Source organism: Entelurus aequoreus, linkage group LG04 (assembly GCF_033978785.1).
Source record: "Entelurus aequoreus isolate RoL-2023_Sb linkage group LG04, RoL_Eaeq_v1.1, whole genome shotgun sequence".
Classification (NCBI taxonomy): domain Eukaryota; kingdom Metazoa; phylum Chordata; class Actinopteri; order Syngnathiformes; family Syngnathidae; genus Entelurus; species Entelurus aequoreus.
In genome coordinates this window covers 29,245,596-29,261,360 of record NC_084734.1, presented here as the reverse complement: position 1 = coordinate 29,261,360, position 15,765 = coordinate 29,245,596, and the positions used below count along the sequence as shown (strand labels likewise).

The 15,765-nt window shown below is 37.2% G+C and overlaps 1 protein-coding gene across 3 annotated transcripts; it reads right to left on the bottom strand.

The window, feature by feature from the left end:
* Window positions 1-255: 255 nt before the first annotated feature.
* gja1b (gap junction protein alpha 1b) lies at window positions 256-12,888 on the bottom strand. 3 transcript variants are annotated; one of them, XM_062044546.1, is made up of 3 exons: window positions 12,739-12,888; window positions 4,141-4,553; window positions 256-4,023 (listed from the first exon to the last, which is right to left on the bottom strand). In XM_062044546.1, exons 2-3 carry the CDS (start codon window positions 4,540-4,542, stop codon window positions 3,376-3,378), a joined length of 1,050 nt encoding a protein of 349 aa, XP_061900530.1. In that variant the 5' UTR covers window positions 4,543-4,553; window positions 12,739-12,888; the 3' UTR covers window positions 256-3,375. The 3 variants fall into 3 exon arrangements, with proteins under 3 accessions (XP_061900530.1, XP_061900529.1, XP_061900531.1); XM_062044547.1 differs by having other exon boundaries at window positions 3,487-3,683; window positions 3,746-4,553; XM_062044545.1 differs by having other exon boundaries at window positions 256-4,553.
* Between the last annotated feature and the right edge of the window lie 2,877 nt (window positions 12,889-15,765).

Genomic DNA, 15,765 nt, shown 5'->3' with positions numbered 1-15,765 from the left:
TGTTATTTTTAAATCATTATAGTTGTATCAACATTTTTAAGTACAATTACAGTATATTCTAATAGCACCAGTCGTATGCATTACAGTACAAAAAGGTGGTTTGTGAATATTGTATTAGCATTGTGTACAAATAGTATTACAGCGACTTTGTTTACAAGGTCTGTGTACATCCAAATACTGTGTCTACAATTAGACACATAAAAACCCAGGAATAACAACATGCACAAACTGAAAAGCACCCAACCAAAACTCTACTCAACTGGAGAGAAAAAAAACATATTTATTGACATCATTAAGAATGAAGAAACATGTATTGGTTAAGATCGTTTTCACAGATATGATGAATGAGTGTTGGGTTTGCCATCATGCACTTACACTGTACATGGATTAGCGTGGTCTTAATTACTGTAACAAAGGTGTATTAACATCTGGCCCAGAACAGATAGGGCAGTAGTAGGACGTCTGATATATTAGGCACTGCTGTGATTTATGTGTCATCAAATAAATTAGCAACATGTACATCACTTTGCGGGTGCATTATATTACATCATTTTCACCAAGATATCAGTGCAATTGCCATTGTAGCTGAAAAAGCCATGACAGCTAAGTACCGGCACAATTGACAAATTGAGATGTCTTGTAATGTTTGGTAGTTGTGGCGCTACGTTGGCATACATTTTCAAACAGCTGACTAAATATTAGTCCTGATCTACTTCTAGAAACTCACATTGTCAGCGTTTACAGTACTAAGTGACGATTTCTCAAGACAAAACTCATTCACGCGAATATTCAAAACACAGAAACCCATTCTGTCTCTCGACCTCCAACAAAAAACAAGTCCAATGAATCATCCAATCATAGCCGTTTGCTTGCTGTGGCTCAACATCCTCAACTCTCGAACCTGCTACTCTCACACACTCTCCAAAAAGGCAAATCAATCCACAAGATGAGACATAAATTCAAAGTTTACCAGGAAAAAAAACACAACCCAGACTGACTGATGATGTACATGACTGTTGACGTGACCAATAAATATACAACTAGTAGGGCGTTGAAGTGTTTTCTAAGAGGAAGAGATAATGTCAATTCTTTATCCAAGTGGTAAGTGTCCATCAGATCCCCAGCAATAAATATTCAGCCATCTCCCCAGATCCTGGTAACACAGTCATGGTCAATCACAACAGGCTTTCCAGACGTCCACATTTCAAATCTTAATCCTTTATGCTGTAAATCCACTGCTCTAGATTCTCACTCCTTCAAGAGAATTAAAACGACAAGGTAAAGGGTATTTTAGTTTTATTCCTAATCATTGTAGCGACCTGGCTGTCAACGTTAGTAAGTTTTATGATTTGGAACTGTGAGTGCACCACAGGGCTAGTGACTGTGTTGTGCGTGTCGGCAGGGAGGCTACAAATCAGAACAGTTCAGCTTGTTGTCGTTTTAAACGTTTTATTAAATAGAAAGTTGATCGATTGCCCCCCTGTTGTGTTTGTTCAATAGGCAATACTGTAAATCACTTTAGTGTGTACAAAGTGTACGAACTTTAACTAAAATATGAACTTTTGTCCAGGCATTATTCACATTTACATTGTTTCCTATGGAGAAATGGGCTTTGATATACAAACTTTCTATTCAAGACCCCTGTTCAAGAACCAATTACGTTCTTAAATCGATGTTCCACTGTAAATGTTTCTGATCTTGTATGCTGTAAAAGTTCTTACTGTAACATTGTTTTGCCAAATGAACATTTGAAGAGCAATTACACAATCAATTCCATACTGTTTGGCATGCTGTCATGAAGTTATGGGAGGAACAAAGTTAAATTATGAGATATTGTGGTGCTAGAAAGACACTGTTGATTGTTGGGATTGATTGAAGAATGGACTTGTATCGGGAGTGAGAACGAATTCTAAATCAAAGTAACCTGTCCTTGGTGAAAACGTGGCTGGGATATAATGAAGACACTTCAACGCCGAGGAAATCATCTTGACCAGACTGTTCACCTGCCTCTCTGGCAAGGTTTACTGTATATAGTCAAACATTTACAGTACACACACTCACCATTGGAGTCAAAATTAATTTTGGGCCATTAATGATTTTCTAAGGGAGAACAATTATACAACGTACATCTTCAATATTTTTTTACGAACAAGAATTGGATGCAGAACTTCAAATGAATTTAGAATTGTCTATAAATTGCACAAAGTCAAAAATCTACATACAGCTTCAAATATATACAGCTCTAATACCCTGTCCTCAGCAAGTCTGACCTCATAGCAATCAACAAGCTTCTAGTACAACTCAGATTCAGTCATCTAGTTGTTGATTAGAGATTAAGTCGAAGAGTAAGGAAGTAGTCTTCCTTCATAATCCATACATGTTTTACTGTGTACCAGTACCAGACCCGGAACATGATACTACCACCACAGTTGACTGACAGTTGGTACAGCGTTCTTATGTATGACTTATTGTTGTCGTGAACAAATAAATCTGAACATCAGACTTGGTTGACATTTGAATTGTCCATGTGGACGGCTGCAAAATTTAGCCGAGGTTGAAGGTGTTGATATTGGATTACCATCCTCTCAATCCATTAGTAGAATTTAGTCTTGGTGGTTCCTTGGTTTTTACTGAAAAGCCAAAAAAATGCCATGTATCTGAGGGTTATAGCTTGGGTCTTTTGTCCAGACAAGGTTGACAATTCTGAACAACCATTTGAAATGGTGATGTTGGAATCTGCAATTGTTTAAAAGAGTCTCCAAAATAATTTCACTATCCTCCCTCTTAGATCTTCGGTTAGTTCTGTTGACTTTCTGTTAAATAGATCATTTTACGGAAGGAAAGAGAAACTATCACATGAAGTCAATCACCAACAAGAAGTGAATAAAGCTTGGCCTTGTCAGGGTAAGACATTCTAGAACCGTCAGCACCACTTATTGTAAGATGTAAGTACTATGTATGTATTTAAGCATCCATCAATTTTCTACAGCTTTTCCCCCTCGGGTCACAGGGGTGGCTGGACATATGTAAAATTCTGACCCTCTGTAACTGACAGTCAAATCTTGTTTTAAAAGTCATTGAAGATGATCTTTAAAGGCTCAAAACTAAAAGGACATTTATGCCTATGATGAGCGAAAGTGAGAACTGGTAAAAGTCATCAAAACATACTTGCAACTTGTACCTTTTTAACAGTGTTACATAACAAGTTCTCAGGTCTCTTGCTGAACTAAGAGTCTCTACGATGACGACAGTAACTGAGGTTAGTCCCACCTTCTATTCAAACCTACGTTATTAAGTGTTTCCTGGTTCTCGGGCTGCAGCTACGCATGCTGGCAGCCAGGTAGAGGTGGGAGGAAGACGAGGAGAAGTCAGGGTTTACACGTCCAGGTCATCTGGCCTGGCCCGACTGCTCATCCGGCTACTGGCCCGGCTGCAGGGCCTGGCGTCCATCAGTGCTAGCGGTTGCAGCTCGTGTCCCGCCGTTGAGGACAGTTTCTTATGCTCGTGCGTGTCGTCTGGGAAGTCAAAGGCTTGTGCGTGGGAGTTCGAAATAGTGCTCCCTCCGCCATTCTGACCAAGCCGGTTCTGCTCTGTGGAATAGTTGGCCCAATTCTGCTCGTGGGCCTGTTTGTTAAAATTTCGACATGAGCCGGTCCCCCGCTCTCCTGTGACCAGCTTGTAACCTGGGGGAGACATGGGTGAGAGAGGGGCAGTCGGGGAAGAACAACCGTTATAGTAGGCGTACTTGGCGGTGGGGTGATCTTTGGGGGTTGGACTCAAAGTGCCCGCACTTGGGTAGAGCGTGGGCGGCTGTTGGCCCTTCACGCGATCCTTGATCCTTTTGAAGAACACATAGAAGAGCTCTATGACATTGAGGAGCAGAGAAACCAGCGAGACCACCAGCATGAAGATGATGAAGACGGTCTTTTCTGTGGGACGTGACAAGAAACAGTCCACTCTATGCGGGCATGGGGCCCTCTCGCAGGTGTAGACCGCAGACAAGCTGAATCCATATATGTACCACTGGATGACAAGAAAGCCCACTTCAAACATCGACTTGAAGAAAATGCTAACGATGTAAGTTCTGAGCAGGGCCCCCTTCATTTTGACTTTGCCGTGCTCATCAATGCCATATTTCACCTTTTTCATTTCTATTTTCTTCAGTGGGAGGTCGACATCTCCTCCGTCATTTTGTACAACTTTAAGCACTTCCTCCTTCCTGTTTAGTTTCTGTTCCTTCCTGTTCAGGTAGAAGACATGAGCCAGATAAAGCAACGTGGGGGTCGACACAAAGATAATCTGGAGGACCCAGAATCGAACATGGGAGATGGGAAAGGATTTGTCGTAGCAGACGTTCTCACAACCAGGTTGTTGAGTGTTACATTTGAAGGCGGACTGCTCATCTCCCCAGGCGGATTCTACCGCCGTGCCCAGGACCAGGATCCTGAAGATGAAGAGGACCGACAGCCAGACCTTCCCTCCGGCTGTAGAGTAGGCCTGGACCTTGTCCAGCAAACGACCAAGAGCACTCCAATCACCCATCCTAAAGGAGTCTTAGCAGATGACGAAAAAAACAACATGTTACTAGCAAATACCAGTGTTTGAAACATGCTTTCACATGGTGACCAATCAGAAAGTAACAAACTATAACAAGCTCCCTGACACAAATAAGAATGTCCTTCAGTCAATACATGCATGAAGTAACGCAACCAAATAAATACAACCTTCTCAAGAAGTTGAAATACAATACAAAACCTCAGAACAGATACATTTAACTAAGACCCAATAGTCAAGCTGTCTTGGCATACACACACACATATATATATATATATATATATATATATATATATATATATATATATATATATATATATATATATATACACAGTAGGCCAAAAGTTTGGACACACCTTCTCACTCAATGCGTTTTCTTTATTTTCATGACTATTTACATTGTAGATTGTCACTGAAGGCATCAAAACTATGAATGAACACATGTGGAGTTATGTACTTAACAAAAAAAGATGAAATAACTGAAAAAATGTGTTTTATATTCGAGTTTCTTCAAAATAGCCACCCTTTGGTCTGATTAGTGCTTTGCACATTCTTGGCCTTCTCTCGATGAGCTAACGCCCTCAAAACTGTTGGAAAACCATTTCAGGAGACTACCTCTTGAAGCTCATCGAGAGAATGCCAAGAGTGTGCAAAGCAGTAGTCCGAGCAAAGGGTGGCTATTTTGAAGAAACTAGAATATAAAACATGTTTTCAGTTATTTCACCTTTTACTGTTGAGTACTTAACTCTACATGGTTCATTCATAGTTTTGATGCCTTCAGTGACAATCTACAATAGTCATGAAAATAAAGAAAACACATTGAATGAGAAGGTGTGTCCAAACTTTTGGCCTGTACTGTATGTATATACATACATACATACATAGATTGATATATAATGTACAGTCCATCTCTATAAACATTAAAGCTGGGTATCATAGCCAATTTCCCAAATCAATTCTATTTTGATTCATAAGATTCAAAATCGATTAATCACGATTCGACTCGATCTGCACTTAAATATTAAAATTGTCTCAAATCTGTTCCAAAATACAAATATACTTTTGTTTTGTTGCTTCCCCTTAAACAACTTTGGACAGTTTGTCACTTTATCAGACAGTATGTACTGGCCAGCAAATTAATTGCAAAGACCAGAAGTGCTTGGTTTTTCTAGTGCATTTGACGACAGTGGTGTGTGCGGGGAGGTAAGTAAACAAAAGCACCTCCGAAGTTATAGCAGCCATCCTTTCTTCGTGGAGAGCTTGCACCATATCAGCAGTCATCTTACAACACACTCACTTACAAATCTAAACCAAAGTTGTGATGGCCTCTACTATGTATCTTCATGTCTTCTATTATTCAATCTTCATGGCCTGCGGAGAATGGGGTGTCAATGCTGGTAAGTCCCTCAGTATGTTTTGTTTTGCCCTGGACGGCCTGCTGTTGGAAGCTAACATTAGCCTAGTGCAGACCTGGGCAAATTAAGCTTTTCGATCTGGCCCGTCGGACATTCCCAAATAATTTTTTTACATCTTTAAGATGGAAACTGTAGCTGCCATTACGATGTGCAGTGATGTTTTCAAATGACCGTAAGTCTTGATCCATACAAAGTATTTTAATGGTTGGAATATGCGCTTTTGCATGATATACTAGTTACTATGGTAATCTAATTAGTTACTATGATAATCTAAGTCACAGCAGCTCAGACGAGGCACCAAGCAGTGTGGGTGGGGAGCGTTTCCACAGAGTGTTTCCAGAGTGGCCAGTCTGAAATGTGGGTGTCAGGGACAGACGCGGAAGGAGATTTTTACAACAAAGTTCTAGAGCTTAGTGATGTATCAGATATATCAGATTGTAGGTGGGGGTTTTTTTTACCCTTCGCGCTCATATTTCACTGTGTTTGTTGCATTTGTGTTGCGTTTCGCTTGATTGTAAAATACACTACCGTTCAAAAGTTTGGGGTCACATTGAAATGTCCTTATTTTTGAAGGAAAAACACTGTACTTTTCAATGAAGATAACTTTAAACTAGTCTTAACTTTAAAGAAATACACTCTATACATTGCTAATGTGGTAAATGACTATTCTAGCTGCAAATGTCTGGTTTTTGGTGCAATATCTACATAGGTGTATAGAGGCCCATTTCCAGCAACTATCACTCCAGTGTTCTAATGGTACAATGTGTTTTCTCATTGGCTCAGAAGGCTAATTGATGATTAGAAAACCCTTGTGCAATCATGTTCACACATCTGAAAACAGTTTAGCTCGTTACAGAAGCTACAAAACTGACCTTCCTTTGAGCAGATTGAGTTTCTGGAGCATCACATTTGTGGGGTCAATTAAACGCTCAAAATGGCCAGAAAAAGAGAACTTTCATCTGAAACTCGACAGTCTATTCTTGTTCTTAGAAATGAAGGCTATTCCACAAAATTGTTTGGGTGACCCCAAACTTTTGAACGGTAGTGTATGTCAGTCAAGAGGGGGTATGACGTTCATATGCCAGGTGTGAATGAATGATGGGTTTTTAACATGTAAAGCGACTTTGGGTACTTAGAAAAGCGTTATATAAATCCCAGGTATTATTAATATTATATGTTGTCAATATTCAGTGTTTTATCGTTCCTAGTTAATATTGTAAATCCCACATTCTTTATTTTCATTTACATTCTGGGTGTCTCATTTAGTAAAAAAAAATTTAAATTTAATTCCGTTTTTTAAGGCGGTGTGTCATAACGTTTTTAGCAATCAGACATTATTGTATTTTTGTATTACTGTTCCTAAAACTCAGATATACCGGCCCCCCCAGACAAATTTTTTTCTAAAAATTTGGCCCCCCCAAGTCAAAATAGTTGCCCAGGCCTGGCATAGCGTGATTTTGCCCTGTGAATCGATGCAACATTTTAAAGATATGGCTCTATAACCAACTCAATTGATTGCTTTACCCAGCTTTAATAAACATCGCATATAAATGTCCCATTAAAGATAATGTTTTAATATGATTACACTTATTGTACACAATATATACATTACACAGGACTCAGGGAATACTTTTGAGACGTCTGCTTGTAAAGTATGTCACAATTTATTTCCCATAGCAACATGTGCTTCTTTCGTCATATATGCAGCATATAACCATCAAGCATGACTTTATTTGATAGAGTTTAGTGAAAAATGCCCCCCCAGACGAAATAAAGGGATTTATTCGAGCTTATTCCAGATCAAAATGGTTGGCACTCCTGAATAAAAACAGTCACATGAGAGGATTTAAGGACTTTTCTGCTGCACATGTTTCAGAACTCACTTGAACCACTCGAAGTGTCAAAGAGAATGCTTGTTAACAACATGTTGAAATAGTTGTTTTTTTTTCCCCTCGTCATCACCTCTTTGACGACAAAATGTGCCAAATGCCGGCGTGTCGGCAGAAGTAAAGCTGTTGGAGAATGTAAGGCCAGTGTGACACGCTAAAGCACATGTGGAACAGACCGGAAAGCCCTGCTGGGACCTTATTTGCTCACACTGTCCTGGTCTAAGCTTCCCAAGTCACCTCCAGTTAAAGCAACTGCAGTCTTCCCTTCCCCTAACAGGATGTGTGCATGCGTGCTGAATGTACTGGGTGAGAGGAGAAGAATAAAGAAATCATCAAATTGTTATTTTCAATATCAATTCAATGTTATAAGTGATCAGAATAGGGATGCAGCTATCCATTATTACTGTGTGGATAAAACCCATTTGATCGCCTCAATGCGTATTTTAGGAGAAATAGTTCAAATAAACAAAGATTTTCTTTTTGCTAATCAATCATAATGAATTAATATCATCATTGAAATGTGTGCTATTTTAAAGAGGCCCATCAGAAACTGTGTCCCAAGCACTACATGCAGTCCATATATTATTATTTTTTTTAGTTACACTCATTTAACGATTAATCGAAGCAACATAAGAAATAATTTTAGTGGATTAATCAGAATAATGTGGCGTCATGTCTGTATGCCACTGCTCGTGTTTGTTCTTCTTTCCACCACAAACTACTTCAGTCAACCAACAGCACCTCTGCTGATTGCAGACTGGTACTGCACTCCTTTTTTGGTTCCTTCAATATATGATTCATTATAGTAAATATATGAATTTTACACAATCGATCACTTTTTACCAATAGATTGTTATTTAATATGCTATAGTGGGCCTCAAATACCTCAGACTAATAGGCATTCCAGCAAACAAATAATATGTGTACATTATGATGCAATTTCCTGCATTTGTACATGTTTTAAATACATTATTCAATGTTTGGAGGGAAAGGAACAACACCATTACCAACTAGAAAATCATTCAGAGAGCACACAATCCGCGAGGTTCTACAGTACAGGCCAAAAGTTTGGACACACCTTCTCCTCACTCAATGGGTTTTCCTTATTTTCATGACTATTTACATTGTAGATTGTCACTGAAGGCATCAAAACTATGTATGAACACATGTGGAGTTATGTAATTAAAAGGTGAAATAAATGAAAGGTGAAATAACTGAAAACAGTTATCTAGTTTCTTCAAAATAGCCACCCTTTGCTCTGAATACTGCTTTGCACACTCTTGGCATTGTCTCGATGAGCTTCGAGCACACCTGTGAAGTGAAAACCATTTCAGGTGACTACCTCTTGAAGCTCATCCAGAGAATGCCAAGAGTGTGCAAAGCAGTAATCAGAGCAAAGGGTGGCTATTTTGAAGAAACTAGAATATAAAACATGTTTTCAGTTATTTCACCTTTTTTTGTTAAGTACATAACTCCACGTGTTCATAAATAGTCATGAAAATAAAAGCCTGTACTGTACACGGGAAATTTCAATACAGCTGACAATTAGGAAGCCTTTGGTGGTGCTTCTTTCTGCAATTATAACTATTAGTTACCGTTGATTAAAACATTACAGTAAATTGGCAATGAGCTCTTAGTGTATGCCTTTACTGCCATTTCGGGTCTACTTTTAAGTCTGTGCCGTATAAAACAAGTAAAACATCAAAACAGTATTGGTTTTCAAATTGTTGTTGCAACCCCGTGCTTTTAAGGTTACGTACACTACCGTTCAAAAGTTTGGGGTCACCCAAACAATTTTGTGGAATAGCCTTCATTTCTAAGAACAAGAATAGACTGTCGAGTTTCATATGAAAGTTCTCTTTTTCTGGCCATTTTGAGCGTTTAATTGACCCCACAAATGTGATGCTCCAGAAACTCAATCTGCTCAAAGGAAGGTCAGTTTTGTAGCTTCTGTAACGAGCTAAACTGTTTTCAGATGTGTGAACATGATTGCACAAGGGTTTTCTAATCATCAATTAGCCTTCTGAGCCAATGAGCAAACACATTGTACCATTAGAACACTGGAGTGATAGTTGCTGGAAATGGGCCTCTGTACACCTATGTAGATATTGCACCAAAAACCAGACATTTGCAGCTAGAATAGTCATTTACCACATTAGCAATGTATAGAGTGTATTTCTTTAAAGTTAAGACTAGTTTAAAGTTATCTTCATTGAAAAGTACAGTGCTTTTCCTTCAAAAATAAGGACATTTCAATGTGACCCCAAACTTTTGAACGGTAGTGTACATATACGCATACTGTGCATATACATTTACTGTACATATACATTCACTGTACAAACATACATATATGCATACTGTACATTTACATTCACTGTACAAACATACATATATACATACTGTACATATACATTCACTGTACAAACATACATATATGCATACTGTACATTTACATTCACTGTACAAACATACATATATACATACTGTACATATACATTCACTGTACAAACATACATATATACATACTGTACATATACATTCACTGTACAAACATACATATACGCATACTGTACATTTACATTCACTGTACAAACATACATACATACATACTGTACATATACATTCACTGTACAAACATACATATACACATACTGTACATATACAAGTACATATGCATACATACACTCATGCATATAATCACGTTTCATCAAACATATATTAACGTTTTTGCTCTAAGGGAAACTGGGTAACACACGGCACACTGACAGAGCTTAACCTATTGTACTATAACAATCTACAAGGTTAATACAGTTCGCTTCTCCTTCTTCCCCTCCATTTATCTGCTTTCTTTTGTTTTTGTAGTTATCATTACATATATTTGTTGCATTTGAAACAATTGCATTGTTGATAACAGAGGTAATTATTGTTATTATTCATTATCAATAGTGCTATTTCTATTGGTATTTGTATTGCTCCATATGTAGTGTAATAATGCTCATTGTCATTTCTGTGTTATTAATATTTACTTCACTAACTGCTTGTTTGCTATCACTTTTACCATCATATTTGTGTATAACCTATTTGATGATGCTGTTCTGTTGTTGTTGTTGTTGTTATTGTTGTGTTTGTTGTTGTTGTTGTTGTCTCTCTAACTCCATTTAATAAAGTCAAATACAAATAAGGCAACAAGATTAGTATCCCACACTTCTCTTTTGTAAAGTAAATGTGTACAGCCGATTTGGGCATCTACATCAACAATATGATTTGCCTGAGTAGCTGGACAGGACAAAAAAATAAATAAAAATGTTAGACAAAGGGGATTTAAAACATGATTAACAATAGCATAAAATCACAAGTTGATTCAATGTTTTAGATTTAAAAAAAGTCTCAAAACATTGCAACTTTTTGAAAAAGATGCCGCCAATTCAGGCCGCAACAATTAACCAAATAAAAATCTGCAATATCTTGCAGGACTGTATAGTGGTCTAATTATGGGAATATTCATCCTAAAGTCAATTTATTGGGAGAAAATCAGCACCAGCTCCAAAATGAAAAGAAGTGGCGATGGACCAGAGCAACACTGAGGGTCTCATTTGTGGTTAATGTCCTGTCAAACAATACACAGCACTGATATAAGTCATCATGGTGGAAAATCTCCTCATCAAGTAGACTCATTATTTTCAGGTTACAACAAAGTCCCGCCACTTTCTACATGACTGACTCTGTGCTAAATGATGAAGACAGCCCAGAACAAAAGAGTCCGAACAATAGTCCACTGAGGACAAGACAGGATATGAATGGAAAAACATTCCTACTTTCAGGCTTCCTGCTTTTCTGGAGCAGCTCAAAATCCTTTTTTTCAGACTTTTAACAGCGTCAAAGTCCTGACTTCTATCAAATATTTCCGTTTAAAAAAGAAAGGAGACGTGTTGAGGTGAAAAGGTGACTTACTTTTTCCTATTATTCATTTCTCTGTCTCGCTGTCCACACAAAAAAAACTACATGACACTCAAAAGTCACGTTTAAAGTTTCAAACATTTTAAAATAAATAGTCATTAAATATCAAGTGCATAGATTGAAATTGTATGTAATACATGGCAATTAAATATTGAGTTTAAAGAATAAAACTTTATAAAAAATAAATTACCATTATACAGATTCAAATGTAATAAAATCAGTGAACATCAAATACAGAGTTTAAAGATGTCAACTTCATATGATAAATGGCTATTAAATATTAAATTTAAAGATTTAAAGTTTTTCAAATAAATTATCATTAAATATCAAGTTCATGGATTGAAATTTAATGTAAAAAATGACAATTAAATATGGAGTTTAAAGAATAAAATGTTATCAAATAAATTACCATTAATTATTACTTTATAGATTCAATTGTAGTAAAATAAGTGACCATTAAATACAGTTTAAAGGTTTCAACTTCATATAATAAATGGCTATTAAATATTACATTTAAAGATTTAAACTTTTTCAAATAAATTATCATTAAATATCAAGTTCATAGATTGCAATTTAATGTAATAAATTACAATTTAAAGAATAAAACGTTATAAAAATAAATTACCATTAAATAGATTCAAATGTAATAAAATAAGTGACCATTAAATATAGAGTTTAAAGAATTGAACTTCATTTTAATAAATGGCTAATAAATATTAAATTTAAAGATTTTAACTTTTTCAAATAAATTACCATTAAATATGATGTTCAAAGATTACAATTCTTTAAATAAATGACCAGGAAATATCGTGTTTAATGATTTAAAGTTTATAAAGTATAGAATTATCACATATAGAATTTACAGATTTAATCTTTGTAAACTAAATGACCATTAAAAATCCAGTTTAAAGTTTCCAACTTACCTGGAAAGTTACAGAGAGGAGCAAAAAAAGTCCAGCTGGACTTTTTTCTGTCAAGTAAATGAAAAAGTGTCCTCAAAAGTCGTCATCCACGATTGGGACGAGAGCAGAAAGTGAGTCCAACTTTGTCCAAGTTGTCTTATAAGTGTCCCGTCACAGGAGTCAGCTGACCTGACGTCAAACTTTTCCTTCTCCATTGAAGTTTTTTTTTTTTTCCTTGCTCAGAAGTTTAAATCCGCCAGTAATAGTCGACACCTGCTTCTTGTAATTTTACAGAGAATAGTTTACCAACTTTTTTCAATTGAGAGCAGGATAAGCAAAATATTCCATTATTGTACTGTTAAAACATTTATTTTTTAACAAAAAACAAAGTGCACATAATATCATATGTAATATTATATGTTATATGTAATATATGTAACATATGTAATGTAAATAAAGCGTCGCTGTGGAACTTTAAAAAAAAGCAATACTTTAGTAAGACTTTTATTGACTGCGCAGAGGTTTATTTTCAATGAACAGGTGTGTATTGCCCTCTAGTGGTCAAAACTATGCAATGCATCTGCACGACTGCAATGATTATTGGTTCAGTTCAGTTCAGTTTTAGTTCAGTTGCAGTTTATCATATATTTCCAGCTGTTTTGATTAAATTGTTGTACATACACTATAGGAAGCTAGCTCAGTTATGCACTTAACACTAATATGAGTTGAATTTAAAAATATATTTAATATAATGATGTTATTAGGTATTATTAATACATAAACTCTATGGGATTGTAATGGAACAGTGTCATGCCTTCGAATCCCTAGAAAAAGTGCTATATAAATCTAATGCATCAATATTATATCATTATTACATTCAGTGTTAGAGTGTCCGCCCTGAGATCGGTAGGTCGTGAGTTCAAACCCCGGCAGAGTCATACCAAAGACTATAAGAACGGGACCCATTACCTCCCTGCTTGGCATTCAGCATCAAGGGTTGGAATTGGGGGTTAAATCACCAAAATGATTCCCCAGCGCGGCGATCTGAGCTGCTCACTGCTCCCCTCACCTCCCAGGGGGTGGAACAAGGGGATGGGTCAAATGCAGAGAGTAATTTCACCACACCTAGTGTGTGTGTGTGACTATCAGTGGTACTTACTTAATGCTATACGACCCTCAACACCAAAGTCAGATTTGTTAATTCCAACATCGAACCAGTCCTCTTATATGGAGCAGAGACCCAAACAACCACAGCTGACACCGTCAAAAAAGTGCAGGTCTTCACTAACAGCTGCCTGCGGAAGATTCTCCACATCCGATGGCCAGACACCATCAGCAATACCGACCTCTGACAAAGAACAAATCAGGTTCCCGCAGAAGTGGAAATTAAGAAACGCAGATGGCGCTGGATAGGCCACAGCCTGCGTAAGCCCACAAATACCATTACTAGACAAGCTCTGATATGGAACCCGCAGGGAAAGCGGAAAAGGGGCTGTCCCAGAAACACCTGGCGCAGAGACCTGGAGGCAGACACGAAGAGCATGAAGATGACCTGGACCCAACTGGAGAGAACGGGGCAAGACAGATGCCGCAGAAGGGGCAGTAGGCGTAAGTAAGTAAGTAATGCTATTTGTATCGTTCAATCCATTGACCAATGTCATTGTCGTCATATTAGTAATTGTTCATTCTGTAAGTGAAAACTGCATTCTGTACAATTATTAACATACAGGAATTATGAAACAATTTGTTTAAATGTTACATTTTTATTCTAGTGAAGTGAATTCATTAACTCATATCAGGTTTTGCTTATGGGGAACATTTACATCCAACTTGGAGAAAGCAAACCACCAAGTTTAATTCAATAGTGGTATTTCAGTTTGAACACATAAAAAGGACCCTTAGTTTGACATTCGCAGGTGAATTGGATCACTTCTCGTAGGAAAAGAGGCTCTAATTGGGACTTCACAATGCTAAAGTGATAGCCCTAACCTTGTGTAGATACTACCTGTCCAGCTCAACGCCAACATTTAAGTTATAACTTAAAGGCCTACTGAAATGAAATTGCGGAGACAGATCCTACAGTTCATGGCAATGGTGGATACAATTGAGTGGTAAGTCCAGTCACAGTAGATTAAAGGCCTACTGAAATGAAATTGTTTTATTTAAACAGGGATAGCAGATCCATTCTATGAGTCACACTTGATCATTTCGCAATATTGCCATATTTTTGCTGAAAGGATTTAGTAGAGAACATTGACGATAAAGTTCGCATCTTTTGGTCGCTGATAAAAAAAGCCTTGCCTGTACCGGAAGTAGCGTGACGTCACAGGTTGAAAGGCTCCTCACATTTCCCCATTGTTTACACCAGCAGCAAGAGCGATTCGGACCGAGAAAGCGACGATTACCCCATTAATTTGAGCGAGGATGAAAGATTTGTGGATGAGGAACGTGAGAGTGAAGGACTAGAGTGCAGTGCAGGACGTATCTTTTTTCGCTCTGACCGTAACTTAGGTAAAAGGGCTCATTGGATTCCACACTTTCTCCTTTTTCTATTGTGGATCACGGATTTGTATTTTAAACCACCTCGGACACTATATGGGTCATTTTTTTATATGGTGCCTTTTGCGTCCCCAGTATAAATCATGTCATATTTTCTCAAAATATTTACAATTGCTCATTCCATTAGTTTCTTTGTGTATGGTAAATTGTTGTCTATCATAAATACAGTGATATGGGCTTCAAACATTAGAATATATATTTTTTAAAGCTTTTGTTAAAGTTCTATTATGCGATTTTGCCATGTCCCTGGTGCTGTTTATTCAACTTTAATCTAGAAAATAACAAATAAAAACATATATTTTTAATTTTTTTTTGTTATGATATAATTATCATAGACAAGCTCTCTTTAGTCATATGGTGTATATTATCAAAATCGTAAAAAGAATTACAAAAAAATAAGGTTCTATGTCTGTCCCTGTGGTCGCTGTCCACTCTGTTAAGTTGCGTTACTGTCCCTTTAAGAAAACAACCACATTTGTCAGTGACATC

Excerpts from the sequence above, each read along its gene's own strand:
- gja1b (XM_062044545.1), bottom strand. The coding sequence starts at position 4,542 with ATGGGTGATTGGAGTGCTCTTGGTCGTTTGCTGGACAAGGTCCAGGCC.